General features: G+C 42.3%; 1 protein-coding gene across 1 annotated transcript; it reads right to left on the minus strand.

The window, feature by feature from the left end:
* Positions 1-1,104: 1,104 nt before the first annotated feature.
* Positions 1,105-15,165, minus strand: NSUN3 (NOP2/Sun RNA methyltransferase 3). The gene is made up of 6 exons (XM_063419359.1): positions 14,783-15,165; positions 13,934-14,043; positions 12,762-13,105; positions 11,337-11,491; positions 10,689-10,810; positions 1,105-1,740 (listed from the first exon to the last, which is right to left on the minus strand). The coding sequence occupies exons 1-6, from the start codon at positions 15,083-15,085 to the stop codon at positions 1,470-1,472; spliced, it is 1,305 nt and encodes a 434-aa protein (XP_063275429.1). The 5' UTR covers positions 15,086-15,165; the 3' UTR covers positions 1,105-1,469.
* Positions 15,166-15,788: the final 623 nt, after the last annotated feature.

Below are 15,788 nucleotides of genomic sequence, written 5' to 3' on the forward strand. Positions count from 1 at the left end.
ATATTTCAATTCCATCCCTGAGCAAGTTACATTCTTGCCTTTCCATTTCAATTTCCACAGGAAAAATGAAACTGATGGGAAGCTATTTGCCAAAGGTATGGTTATTTCACTCAGCAGCCTGACATGACTCCAAATCTGGATATTGCATTTACTGTTCCTGGGACAGATGCTGTCAGGCCTTTTCACAGTATCATCTGCACACTCAAACTGCATGAACTTCACAGCCTCCCAAGCTTTCAGAGACATTGCTGACAATTTAACCCTACAGGGCCACCTCAAACATTGTGCACCCCAAAGCAGGGGAAAGGGTAACTGTGAAAGCTCACACAGCAAAGGGTGAGGTTTCAGAACCTCTGATGCATTTGTTTGCCTCAGCAGAAGGTGGAGCAGTGTTCTGAGGGCAAACTGTGGAATATACACATAAAATATGCTAAATGTTTTCAAACTGAAAGAAGGCAGATTTGGATTTGATATTAAAAAGGAATTCTTTACAGTGGGAGCAATGAGGCACTGGCTGCCCAGAGAAGATGTGGATGCCGCAGCCCTGGAAGGGTTTAATTTAAGGATGGGACTTTGCAACCTGGTCCAAGGTGTCTCTATCCACAGCAAGGAAGTTGCCACCTGATAATCTTTAAGGTCCCTTCCAACCCAAACCACTCTGTGATTCTGTGAAATTAAAAAATGTACAATGTCACACACCCCCATTTCCACATGAGCAACTAATCTACCTCTGATCTTTAAAACAACATTTTTAAAAGAATCAATCACCTTCCACCTGGGAAAGAACCCTTGGGGAAGAAAGGGTTCCACTCTGCTTCAGGAAAAGCATAGGCTGGAATATATACACCATTAGTCTTTCAATTTGTACTTTTGCAAGCTCAAATAGAAGAATATTAATAAATTTTAAAAAAGCTGGTGTTGATCTAACTGCTGACATTTACATCTGTAAACAAAAGATACCTTTGTTTTCTAAGTAAACAGCTCAGCAAATATGAGACCTGTTATACCAGTTCTTGAAGAAGACACTGCACATACAAATCAGTTCTTGCAGAAACACAGATTTCTAGACGTGTTTATAGAGAAAGCAGGATTTCCACTACTTCAGACCACTGAAAACCCTTTATTTAAAAAACATACTGTATTAGAACCAAGTTAGTAAATAAAAGAACCAAAACCAGTGCAAAATTACCACATTAGCCTATATTCTAGAATCCAAATTAAAAGCACCACCTTGAAAACAATACAAAGCTCCCTTGACTTCCTGAGGGAAGGACTTCTCAGAGGCCCACAAGCCCACACTGGCAGGCACATTCAGTATTTCAAGTTAAAATAAGTTAAATTTCTCGCTTCCTTTTGATCAGGAAACTGCAACACTCTAAATTCAGTTGCCTTGGATGTGTTCATACACACATATTGTATTTAAATCATTATTAATTTATCATCTACTGCTTATAAACAACCACCAGGCATCAGGTGGAGGACACTTTCTTTAATTTAGCCACGTACATGGGACCCCACGCTCTCCCCTTCTCTGGGAGAACCAGCAGTTCATGCTCCTGTGTCCCACTGAGGAAAGTGAATTCCTGGGAAACACCTCTGGCCATCCCACTGATATCCACAGGCATCACATTGCTGCAGGAGTTCAGGATGAGACTGATCACATCACTGTTTTCTGCCTTGGAGAGGGTGCAGGTGGAATAGACCAAGGACCCACCGGGACGCAGGGCCTTAACTGCAGACCTGCAAAGAGCAACAGGAAAAAGGGGAAAAAATCAACATCAGAAGTGACATACTGCTAGCGGGAGAATGGGTAGACTTACAAATCCAGAGCATAAATAAATATGACAAAAATAACATCACAGAAATGTCTTAGCTGTATATAATTGACAGCTCAGGAAACCACCGACACAATTTTGCTTTTCATTTATTATTGTATTCTCAGTTAACTGAAGGTATTTTTTACACCACAGTGACAAGTACAAAGCAGCATCCATTCAGAACACACATCAAGCATTCCTGTGCTCAGCACTGCTGTGAAAATGCTGCAACTGCATACAAAATGGGTTACCCCACATCAAAAGGGCCAGTTAGACACTCGGCAAGACACTTGTGTGAACCTGCAGTAATAGTCTGAATTAATGACTGGGCTGTGATTTTAGAAACATTCCTGCTCATTCTGCAACTTATTTAGCAGGCAAGACGATCTGGGGTGTCACTGAGCCCCTGCTTTTCAACCTCATTTTTTAAGGATCATACATTGTTTGTTTATGTGCCCTTCACTTATTAACCTGTTGACCAGTTTGGATTAAACAAGGGCAGAATAGTGGCTTAAAGCCTGAAAGCTTCACAACTACAGGTGGATGGAGGACACAGAGGTTCTTTATCACTTTACCACTGAAACTGAATTTAAATAAACTGCTTATTTCCCATTACAGCAGATCTGCCAAGTCCTTATTCAGACACATGAAATACAACCTATGAATACAGAAATGGGATATGCAAGTTATATTCACCTACTCCAAATTAAGAGAGGAAGGAGAAAACTCAAAAATCTTGCACCACAGAAGAGTATTCTTCAAACCTGGTACCACCACATTTCTAAAAGAGGAAGCTACACAAAAGGTTCCTTTGCTATTAAAACACTGTCTGAAGATAAATCCCACTAAATCATACATTTTTGAGCCAGTTTTGGCTCAAAGACTGGTTTGTAAGCTGGTATACAAACAGATATGACAGACAAATACCACATCAAATACAGTTGTTTCCTCAGTAAGATTTCTTTTATATAATAACAAGAAGATCAGAACAGGTAAATGGTGTAAATGACACTGAATAATCAGAGATTTGTAGATATTACTGACAAAACTGTGCTCACACACCCCCCACACCCCAGGGAAAAAATATCCTGGGACAAATAAAACGAAAAGAAGCAACCATCTCCTGAAACCAGATGAGGTGAGCAGCCCCAAATGCAGAAAGCCCGATTCCAAGTCTAGACAAACAAAGGGAATGACATGGAAACAGTAATTCCTCCAGAAACAAGCTGAGGACTTCCCAAGGATGATAGCTGACCAAAAACAGTCGAGAAAGGAAAGAAGAAAATACAAGGGGGGAAAAGATAAACCCTTTTAACAGAATTGCAACTTTTTTTTGGAAAATAATCAATAAAGAAAAGCTTCGGCACAAGGAGGATTAAATCAAAGGTGCTCTGCAAGTCCTGTCCAAAATATTATGGGAACACCAGGAAAAATGACTGCTTCAGACAATGATAAGACCAAGTGAAAATTCCTGATAATTATACCAAACCCATTTCTCTTGGGAGCATACACTTTACCTTGCTCAATTCTTTTATGAGTTTTGGTAATCAGCAAGCCAAGTACATATTTTACTGAAGTCTATGATTTTACTCAGTGTAAAAGGACAGAGCTCTCTTAACTGATGGTGCTCTAAGAAAAATATGTGTTTAATGCCTCTGTTGCATCAGTCTTCAGCAAGAGGATGGAGAGAGTGAGCATATCCAGCCTTAATGAGGGAGCACTTCCAAGTTCAGCCTGTTAAAGGCAAAACCAGGTTACAGTACACTTAGGCTTTCAGTTTAACTGGGCCTAGTGGACTCATTTGAGGCTACTCTGAAAACTAGTTGAACCTACTAATTAGTTAAAACTACAAGCTTAAATCACAGCCCTGAGTAGTTTTTTCAAAGCCTGCAGAAATGTTTGAGAATGCTCCTGCCACAGGCTGGTAGAACACAACATTCACACTGCCAGCTTGAGAGAGTGAAAGAGAGCAGGTGGAAGCCTGACATCCCTTCCTAGCTCCCATCTTCTAAAATTCTGCCTTCACCTGCAGCCATTTGAACTGACAGATACTCATCCTGGCATCCCAACACACATTTACTCCTTAGAGGGCTCCAACAGCAGCAGTTCTGAACCCAAAAGCTGTGCTCACTTCTCTCCAACTCCTTTCCTTGCTGGCAGCTGCCCGTTTAAAAGGGCAGGGCTCACTCATGCTGCTGCTCTTGGCCTGTCTGAGGAATCACAGTTAATTGCACATTCCACAAATATGGAATTAACTGCTAAATTACAGCAATACAGGGATGTGCAACCTTCCCCTCTCGTGAAAAACCATCAGCAAGAGACCCTGATGCTCTGTCTCTTGGCCTCACACCCATGTGGGGAAATCTGAAATCCCTTTTTTCCCCGCCATGTATTAGATCTTGCTTTTTATCTTTCACATTAGAACTCAACGAGAACAGAGCTGAAGTCTAAATGGGCTCTCATGAAGTTGAGCTGAACTCCAGATGATTATCAGAATCCACCTACATAACTCATTTCTGACAGACTTTCCCCTGCCAGCTACACCTTTTCCAGGCACACAGGAGTGCCAAGCCCTGAGGGCAGCCAGTAAGCTCAGCAATGTTTTAATGTGACAATTGAGATGTACTTTTAGCAGACCCGAGAATTTTACTCAGAGAAGCAGCTAATGGCAACCACTTTCCCACCTCCAAGACAGCATTTAGACAAGAGAGAAAATTCTTTTACCAAGTAAAGTGGGAAAGGTAAAAGACAGAAAAAGTAGATGTAGCTGCAGCTTACAAGGTTAAAAGCCTGGACACTTACTAAAAATCCTTTTTTTCCCATACAGAAAGCAAGGATCCCTCAAGACAACATTTTCATGGGCACCATGCTCCTCCAGCTGAGCCCAGCAGAGGAAGAGCAGCACAAGGAAAACTTGAAAATGGCACCTCAAAACCCCCCCTAAACCTCAGCTTGTGAATCTTCTCTGGCCCATGACCCAAAAAAGCCAGCCTGCTCAGAGAAGCTCTCTTTATTTTGAACCTAAACCACGAATTTAAATATCTGAGAGAATTAGCTCAGGCAGCAAGGTTAATCAATGTATCTATCCATCTTGTCAAGTGCAGCAACAGTTGTTTCAGTGCCTGTGCTCAAAGTCAACGCCAGCCAGACCTCATTAAGCGTGCCTGGGTTCTGACAAACCTGCAGGGAGCTGCAAAATTCCAAGGGAGGAAGTGCTGGGTTCAAAGTCACACAGGGTGACACTGAGCTGGGCCAGCAGAGCCACAGAGTTTGGTCCTTTCCTCATCAGCAGCACAGAGAATTCATTCAGGAGAGGATCTGATCATCAGAGAATCTGTTCATCAGAGAATTGTTCAAGTACCTTTAAGAACCTTCCTCTCTAATCATTGCAGGGAAACAAGGTCATCCAAGGGATAGGCTGGAGACACAGAATAACTTAGTCCTACTATAACTCCACCATCTAGGAATTAGGATTTCTCTTTCACTAGGAATCTTAATTATTGATGCTTCGCTGAAGGAATTTGGTGCCTGATACTTTGTGACCCCCAAAAATGGGAAGTCAAATCTAGAATGATTAAGATGCCAAAATATTTTTTCACCTTCCTCCTATTACAATGCCCTGTTTAAAAACCCCACATTATTTAAAGGTAGTTAATCTGTAGTTCTTTTTCTCTTAGTGGCACACATGACATTTCTGTATATTAACGAGCTAAAACTTTCAGCTGAAATAAAGATCTAGATAATGCCTTAATTTTATTTCAGGTACATATATTTCTTGTAATGAGTTTTGCATGCTTACAGGCACTACTACTGCAAGGTTTCATGCTTCACATGAAGAAACATCAGAACATATATTAGGAGCCCTAGAAACTTTTTCTGGAGCCTTTTCCTGTCCATCTCATTCAACAAGTTCTGTAAAACAAATTAACACATGCAGATTGCTCCTCTCCTCTTTCTAAATGAGATCTTACAGCACTAACAAAAAACAGATAAAAAATACTTTCTATTTTTGCAGGGTGTGTCTCTGGGTACAGGTTCATATTGTACTGTGGAAGTCAGAGGTACAACAGATGCAACTATCTATCCTAACTCCCTATAGTACAAGAGTACCAGGAAATACTTTGGAAAGAAATATATTATTTCAAAGCTCTTTTTATTTTCAGTTTATTTCTCAAGATTTACTAAATTAGGGAAAACAAAGCAGCATTACTGTTTAATGACTCAGGGGGGAAAAAAATTGATCACACTACATCCACACGACAAACCTAAAAAACTCTTCCATGCAACTAAAATGTAGTCAGCCAGGACTTAAAAAAAGGATTTTTTCCCACAGACAGAGAAAACCCTTGGTGTCTCAAACATCCTTTTAAAAATGGGCAGACACAACAATATGTATTTCATACTACAGGTAGCACCTGTATGCCCAGCCTATCCTCCTGTGCTTGGGTTTACGCTGCATGCCATGGGAAGGGACAGCATTAATTACGTTAATCATTCGACCATTTTCTGTATTAAAGGGAAAAGATGACACAATTTTAGGGCAATTTCAACTAACACAACACTTCAACAGTGCCATCTTTTGGCAGCTACAAGGTATTTCTGCTCAATAGGCACGATAATGTCTCATCAGAATAAAAAAATGCCAATTCTGTTCTTTTTATGGACTTAAACTACCCACATTACCTTTTGCCTCTCACAAGTCCAGATACTTTGTGGCAATATCACCTGCATGTTAAAGGTTTTGCTTTTATTTCTTTGAACCTGGACAAAATTATAAAGAAAATCCTTCAGTGTCAAAGTAGCAATTCTTTTAATACTTTGAGATGGGCAGTGGTTCAAGCACTCCCTCTGCTCCTCTCTAAGTAAACTTTGCTCCTGTGGGGAAACATTGCAGCTCAGAGTAATAGAAGGATCATGAAAATCCAATGCCTTTTTCAACACTAAATTGAATTACAAATAATGGGAGACACAGGCATTAAAACCCCAACTAAACAACCAAAACCCACAAATCCAAAAAAAACCCAGTCCATTCTACCCTAGACAGAATTTGTCCCAAAAACCCCGATAAGGAACATATTTATTGCAAATAATTCTAAATTATTCTAAAGCAAAGACCAAACAGACAGCTAGAAGTATTGATCTTTCTCCTTTAGTGCATGATGACTTCAGGAATAGTCATCCTGTTAAAACAGGGATATGAGACAGCCCAGAAGGGAGAATGAAACACCTCTGAAGCCCACTAAAGAGAGCTTTGGGGTTAGTGGTTATCCTCACAGCTCCTAACACAGAGAGAGAAAGGGCTGAAGGTGAAATCAAAGCAAAATTTGTGCCTGAATTCAAATATGTGATCCCAAAAAGCTGCTGAGTAGCTTATTTGCTTAGTCATACAGTTATTTATACATTCAATAAACCTGGCTTTGCAACATATCCTAAGGGACTTGATCCATAAGTTATTCACAGGGTACTGCCATTTATTTTAACAGCTCTGTTGGAACACCTGGAGCCACAGCAGTGGCCACAGCACTCACTCTGTGTGAGAAACTCCAGCCAACCAGGTAAACCTCCAACAACCCAACCAAGAGTGTTGTGGGGAATGGCACAGCACAAACACACACAAAATATTCAGCTTTTTCAAGACAGAAAGCAGCTAAAGAATCCTGTCAACCACACAACCCACAGCAGATTTCTTGTGGTCCAACAGTTGGAATTCTCAAAAATTCCCAGTGGAGCTAACTGAGAAGATGGTTTTGGAAAATAAAAGGATTATCTGCGCAGCTACAGAGGAGCAAAAGGAAAACTTCCAGGGGAAAGAGCTGAAGATGTGATGAAGCAATTCTCAGCACAATTTACTCCACACAAGTGGTACCGTGGTGACATATGCTAAATATGTCATTTTATATTTATACACACAATTTTTGCCTTCACTCTATAACCACAAAAAGCCTAGCTAAGAGGACACAATTCCTCTCCTGTGGAAAACTCCACAATTCAGTGAAAATACAGAGCTGTTTAATTACTCAGATATGCTGTGCATAGAAGAGTTCCAGCACTCCGAATGCCTTTGCTGAGTGTTCTAAACTGTATTCTGCTGGATTTCTTTTCTGCTGAGCCCTAACACAAGTTCCTTTCAGCTGCAGAAACCAGCCTAAGAATAATTACAACATCCATAACAGTTTAACCACTGTGTAATTGGGCATTCAAGCTTAGCCCAAAATTTAATTTCTCTCTCAGAACTGATAACATTGGTAAATTTGCTTTTGGGAACCACTGTATTTTATGTTAGCATTTAGCATCAGGAAATGAATATTCCTTTTTTTTACTTTGCAATTTGTTCTCTGCACAAACACTCCAAATAATAACAAGATTTGCACTGTGTTCTTGGATTAGAGAACTCAGCAGGGACGCTTTGGTTTGCGTACAAGCAATCACTACAATTTCAATTTCCTTCAAATCAGTGGTGTCCTCATTGCTCAGAACATTTGCTGTTCAGCATTTATATCACTTATTTACATTTCAGATTTTATGCAGGCTGCAGGAGGAAGACTGCTGCATCAGTTTCTTCCAGATCTTCATTCTCTGAAGCCTCCATGTATTTAATTAATTACATTGTATTGCAAACCCTACTTTTCCTTCCTTAACTTCCCTCTCTGATGACTTCAGCTTCCTCCAAAACATAAAACATAAAAACAAATTAGTGGTGAAGTATTTCCTTAATTAAGGAGGGAATCTCAAATGTTAGGCTGTTGCTTGACAGAAATAAAAACAGAGCTCCACTTTGCATTTCACTCTGCTCATTTTTATGTTACACCTAGTCCTCCTGCTAAACTGAAGTTATGTTTGGTCCCTCAAGCTTCACCTTCCAATCACAGGATGGTTTGGGTTGGAAGGGACCTAAAGATCATCCATTTCCAATATCCTGCCATGGGCAGGGACTCCTTCCACTGTCCCAGGCTGCTCCAAGCCCTGTCCAGCCTGGCCTTGGGCACTGCCAGGGATCCAGGGGCAGCCACAGCTGATCTGGGCACCCTGTGCCAGGGCTTCACTGCCTCACAGTAAAGAATTTCTTCCTACTATCCCATCTAAACCCACTCCCTCTCAGTTTGAAGCCATTCTCCTTGTCCTGTCTCTCCCTGCTCTTATAAAGTATTTCTTGCGTTACTCCCAATAAATCTGCTGGGCCTCAGCCTCACACTTGTTTTTGTTCACAGATACAGGAGCCAAGGTCAGCAACACCAGGGAGCATAAAGCACCAGCAAATCTGAATCAATGAAGCAGACAGAGCCCTGCACCAGCTGGCTCATGGAAAAAGCAGTACAGCTGGATTCGTGGGGCTCAGCCCCCCTGAATGTTACTGGAAGTACTGGAGAACGCATTCAAACTCATCTTTTCATTTATAATAATGCACTCTAGTCGTTAAACAGAGGCTTGAAGAGGGAAGCATTCCAGAATTTTAGTTCTAATGCACTTGTTCCAGAAAACCATTTGGCCTTTTGTGATCTTGCTTTATCATTTCTTTTTCCCCTTTCACATGGGATCTGAGATGTCCCTAGAACTAGGAATTCATTCTAAAGAGATCAGGTAAAAAGAAAATAACCAGCCAGTGGACAGCTATACTTCAAATATTTTACCCAATAACCCAAATAACCCAATCAATAACCCTTATAGCCTTTACCAATAACCCTCACAAACTCTAACTCTTCAAAATAACCCTCCTTTTACTACAAATTATATAGCAAAGGTATTTTGTCTTCACAAATTCTTATTATTGTTGCTAAAGTAAAGAACATTTTCAACAGAAAGTTCTCTCTCTATTTAGGAATAATTGAATTAAATCTGATTTGGGCTGACAGGAACGTATTTTTTTTAAAAAAAACAAGGTTTCTGCTGTCATGAGTTCCCCAGGATTACAAAGCAGAATGATTTATGCAAATTCTCAACATTTCTCTGCATGATGTATGTTTCCTTTTGCTATGGGTTCACAAATTGGATTTTCTATGTCAGATATTGAAAAAGGAAAACTGAAACAGGTCAGTGTTTTAAATGTGATTGATTTCTTCACAGGAAATGGATGACATGATGCATTACTGCAATAAGATCCTCATATTTCTGTAATAAATCACAGGCTTCTGCCAGGCCTTTTTCAACTGGAAGTTTTGCAAAACTATCTTGAACTTCAATGGGAACTTTGCATTAAATTTTTCTTTTTTTTTTTTTAATAATATGTTATTTTTCCCTCAAATTGCTTTGACTGATGGACTTCAGGCATGACTGTTACTCCACAAATAACACTCAAGTTTAGAAGGTTTTATTGAAAAGTCACTCTTTTATTTCCCCTTGAGAAAAACACAAAAACTGTGCAGTTTGAAATGCTTCACAAATGCCAGCCTGTGGCTGGTAGCATTAAAATGTGTAATACACGACAGCCTGGCTTTGGATTACTGGGGGCATGTTCTCAAAAATAAACAATCCTCTCTTTCCCCCACCAAACCTCACATTCTTTTACTTTTTTACCCTGCAACTTAGGACTGGGAGCCTTTCTGTGCTACAAACAATCAATATGGAATAGATCTAAACCCATTTTAGCTGTGTCCACCTAAAATATTTTGATTTTACACCAGACTGTTGTGAGTCATCTGCAAATGGACATTCCTGTGAATAAGGGAGTTAAGAGGACCAAGGCCTCACTGCTGGTATCACACAGATTTCCACATCCTCATCATCTCTGACCCACTGGTTATTCTAAACAGCATCACAACCACATATTCCTGATGTTATTTTCAGAGGAGGAATCCTGGGTTTGTTTATTAACTATTGCCCCCATGTAATTTTTATTAATTCCAACAAGTTCCTTTACCTTTTTGCACTTCTCACCTTAGAAGCTGGAATTGCAGGAAAGACAACTCCTTCCTTTGCATGAGCCTGAGCACAGCCTGCTGAGGGTCAGCAGAGAAGAGCCAACTTCTGTCATTTGAACAAGGAGCATCAACCAGAACCTAAACAATTAATTAAGTAAAAAAAAAAAAAAATCTCAACAAAGATGGTCACTTTTTGAACACCATGTGCCAAAATATATTCAATTTTCTCTTGCAAGCATGAAGAACATTTTATTTTCCATTTTGGGGGTGAAATGGTCCCATTGCTATTTTTAGACGTTTTTATGGGGTTAGCAAGTGGAGAGATAAAAAATTAATGCTCCAAAAGTAAGATCTACCTGAGCAGCTCCCTCTTGTTCTCCTCCCCTTCCTAATTACACATCATGCAAAGATCACAGCTACAAGGCCTTCAGAATTCATTCCCAAGGCTGAATGGGCAACGTCATCCAACACGGGAACAAATGCACAACAAGCTTCATAAAGTATTTCCTGAGGCTCTACAAATCCTGTACATGACTTTATTCCCCTTGGTGAGTCAGGTATTTTTGTAGGGAGCCAGAGGAAAAAAAAATTAAAAAGATAGCAGCATAAGAAGAAGAAGATTAAGAATGCAGAAAATACAATTTGCCAATAATAATAATGTCACCTTGCCATAAAATTCAGGCTGAAGATCTCCAATCTGTCTACCATCCAGTTTAGAGACTGTTATCAAGTTATTTAAAGGATCTGGGATGAAGGATTCTATTGTCTGCTCCAACCACCTTGATCTCAAATCATCATATTCATTACAGTGAAAATGACCTTGGAAAAATAGGTAAACAAACAAACAAGTAAACACCTGAAGAGAAGTCTCTATAATTTTTTTTTCTCTTTTGCTTTTACAAATACAAGGAGTTAGACCCATTTTGGAAATTCTGCTGCATTGCCATGACTACCACGGACTACCATGGACCTTATGTGCCTGTGTTATTGCACCTTTTAGAATACTACTGAATTTTTATAAACCTAAATAAATTTCAACATGCTCCTACACAGCAAACCCTAAATATTTACTACCAAATCTTTCTGTAGCAATAGACTTCCCCAGTGAAACAAACTCTCATCACAACCCATAATCAAAGAGTGCCTTCCTGGGCTCCTTGAGCCACCATCTAAATCAAGTGCACGCCCCATATGATTAAATTGCCTTTTAAATGAATAAAGCATGAATTTTGGTATCTTAAAGTACATCTTAGCATTCACTGAGGTATATTAAGAATCAAATTCTTGACATCTTCCATTATCAGCAACAGTTTGGTCTCTTCAGAGGCAGACACAGGGTAAAGTGTTGTGGGTTTTTTTTTTTCCCTGAACCTTCTGAAAGGACATTTCCTTTTTAATTTACTTCATTAGCATCACCTCATTCCTCTGGAAGAGGGAGGGAAACCAGTTGTCACCAGCTGTTGCAGGTGGTTACAGTAATGGCCTCATCAGCAGGAGCATTAGGTGCTGTGAACAGTTTGAAACAAATATTACCCAAGCCAGCAAATAAACTTGGACACAGCAATCCCAGCTTGCTTTAACTCCTTGACCCAAGCTGCTGCTTGCTGCTGCCTTCTAAACACTCTGATCATCTCAGAAGCCTCCTCCTCCTACCAATTCCTGACCATAAACCTTCTCCCTTTGCCCGCATCTTGCACATTTCATTTCTTATGCTCTGCCTTACATCAGCACATTTAAATTTACCTGTAGTGTTTACACAGCACTGATGAAAGAGGCAGCAGAGGAAAAGAAAAAATAAAGTAAAAAGGAAAAGTATTCTAAGATTGCAGGTTACTTACATCTCTGTGCCAGCAAATTGACATGGCTTAAAGTAACTTCTGAAGAGATAACAGTGGAGAAAAAATCCACAGAGCTACCACCCCACTTTTGCCTGTCACTCAGCAGTAACCGATGTCAAAGTACGGACTGCATTTTTAATCCTCCTTTAGGCAAACAGATTTCATAAAACCCTTATTAAACAGCATGGAACTAGGTGAAATACAAACTGCTGTGTGGTTTTTCTTCCTCCACCAGCACCTGGCTCCATTACCTGGACAGGCACACTGCAGGATAGCCACAGATTTGCCCCCTGGCGCAGCACAGAGATCCAGAACCCCTTCCCCATCCTGCACCTCTAAGGCCAGCACAGGCAGCAGCGAGGCAGCATTGAGCAGGTAATACTCCTTCAGTCGGCCAGGCTGGTGCCTCTGGGCGGGGAACCTGCCAGGAGCTGTGCTGGTGTAACACCTGAAGGCTGCAGGGAGGTAGGGCAGAGCTGCTGGGAAGGCAGGGTGGTATCCCTGCTCAGCCAGGCTGCTCTCCAGGCCGGGGCTCTGGCAGAACCTGTTCAGCAGCACGGCGTGCTGCCAGCACCACGGCGAGGTCAGCACATCTCTGGGGGAGAAAAGTAAAAGCCATTCAATAACCTGTCACATGAAACGGTGTAGGAAGCCTTTACTCACAATCTCACAACTGGATAATCCTGGTGTAACCAGAAATATGTCATTTTGGCTAGAAAAGTATGCAGGAAAATAGTTTTAATAGGAAAGCAAGCCATTGGTTTTTCTAATTATTGTATTTAAAACACCAGCTTCTTCTAAAACAAGACGTTCTCCATTTTTCTTATTTTATGTAGAACATATAAATGATGAATCATATTGTTATTCCTGACTATAATGTAATTCCCTTGGGACAAAGAATATCTGTAACATTAGTTGTAAACAATATAAATAATCACACACACATTGGCTTTACAACGCTCATTCCAGCCAACACTAAAATGCCATTTTCACAAATTTTTTTTTTTTTACATTTTATGTTCTGCAAACACTTAGCCAGTAAAACTTAAATCAACAGATATTTTTGGAAGACAGACAGCAGTGGTATGTGATAGAAACATGCTTGTTTGTCTTTCAGGCCTTTCTTACATGGATTTCCCAGTTTCTGTTTGAATTCCTATTAGTAATTTTTCATTTAACCTCCGAAGAAAAATCCTCAGGAGTATTCACCTCCTAAAACAGAAAAAACACATTGATCCAATCCATGAGTTTTTGACTCAACTGAACTAATGCTATACATCTATGCTTTTTGGTTTTTAATAATGAGGTTCTTTAGTAGCTGTGTGATCAAGACCCAAATTAGGTGACAGCCTTTTCCATACGTGTCACTGCTAATTCAAGTCCTTTTCTCTCCCCTTCCTTGCATCTCCCCAAAGCCACAGACCTGACCCTGCTCCATGCATCTCCCAGTTCTGCCGTGTACTGCTTCTCAAAGTGATCCAGAACCACCTGACAGATCTGCTTCTGGAGCTTCCCTTTTGTCTTCTTTTCCACCTTCAGAGACAGCAAGAAAAAAGAAAAGTAGTGAAGCCAAATTACACCCTGTCTAGTTCTAGAACTAATAAAAACATTTCGCTAATTACATCAACTCGGTATCAGTGATATTGGGATGCTCAAATATTAAGACCACATGTTTACGTGATCAAGATGTAATAGACATTTCGGAGAGCAAAGGAGTTAAGCTCCCTTTCTCACTCTTTCTCCCTGCACGGCTAGTTGACAAATACCCCTCCATATCCATGTGCTGATAATCCAGTGGCTCCTGGGACTCTGATGGAGTTTAACTACGAAAGGAAGGGAAAGAGCTTTTGGTTTGGAAAGCGCAAACCCCAAGGGTAAACGCTGAATTTCCCTCCCTAAGGGCACCCAGCAGCGCCCCGTCCCACCGCGCTCCTTCCAAAGGCGGCGCAGGGACAGGCGCAGGGACAGGCGCAGGGACGGAGCTCGGGCTGCAGGGCCGGGAATTCTCTCTCCTTGCAGGAGCAGCTGCCCGCAGGAGGTGCAGAAACGCAGGGGGTGTGGAAGCACAGAAACGCAGGGGGCGCGGGCAGCGCTCAGGGGACGGGCGGGCTCTTTCTGCTCGCACGGCCCGCGCAGGAAGCGGGAGGGGCTCTCCCGCCGCGCTTCCGGCCCTGGCCCGGCCCCATCTCCCCGGCCCCAGCCCCGGCCTCCTCTCCCCGGGCCCGGCCCCCTCCTCCCCATCTCCCCTGCCCCAGCCCCGGCCCCATCTCACCGGCCCCGTGTCCCGCCCCGCCGCCCGGCCCGTTCCCAGCGCGGCCCCAGCGCGGCGGGCGAGCGGCAGCGCCGGCCCCCGCATGGCCCGGAGCTCCCCGGGGCGGGGCGGCCCGGCCCGGCCCCTCCGCGCTCGTTCCGCCGCTGCACGGCTGGGAAGGGAGCTTTGCACAGCGCCACAGAACGGGCAGGGGCAGGAATGCGACTTAAACATCAGCTGGTCCCAACCCGCTCGGCCAGGGCTGGGGACAACCCTGTAGAGGATGCTCAAGACCCCATCGAGCCTGGCTTTGAACACTGCCATCCCACAGCTTACCTGGGCACTTGTTTCCGTGTCTCACTACCCTTAAAAAACCAAAACAATAACAGCTTCCTAATTTCTTGGCCCACCCCCCCCCCCCTTTTATTTTTTTTTTTTTTTTTTTTTAACCCAGGCTGCTGGAGGGTCTGATGGCATCCACCCCCCCTCACCATCAAGGCTTGTGCCTTGTCACCAGACCTTTATTCCTGTCTGGCCCGGCCTTTGGAGGTGCTACTCAGCTCACCTGAACCACACCAGAGATCAGCTCCAGCTTAACCTGCTACTGCTGCCATGAAAAAAAGCTGGAGGCTTGAGAATTATTCACAGAAATCTCTCACACACGCTTCCAGATAAAACATTCTCCGAGGAAGCAGGAGGACCCCTGTGCCCCGGTTCAGCTGTCACTGGTTTACAGCACTAAATCTGAGGCTGCTCTCCTCTGATCCTTTCATCTGGACAGAAGCTGAGACCTGCACACTGCTCCTCCAAGGAAGGGCATCCTGCCCTGTGCCGTCTCCTGCTGCAATCACTGTGGCCCAGCAAAACAAAACAAATCCCCACACACTCTCCCTTTCGTACCCATTTGCTAACGCTAGCTAAGAACAAGTCCTGTGGAAGCAGCAAACTTGTTTAAGAGTAGTTCTAATTAAAGCTTCTGCAGGCTGAAGTCAGCTGCTGAAATCCAGACTGGAAAAGGGTGCAAAGG

This window comes from Prinia subflava, chromosome 25, assembly GCF_021018805.1.
Source record: "Prinia subflava isolate CZ2003 ecotype Zambia chromosome 25, Cam_Psub_1.2, whole genome shotgun sequence".
In the NCBI taxonomy this organism is placed as follows: domain Eukaryota; kingdom Metazoa; phylum Chordata; class Aves; order Passeriformes; family Cisticolidae; genus Prinia; species Prinia subflava.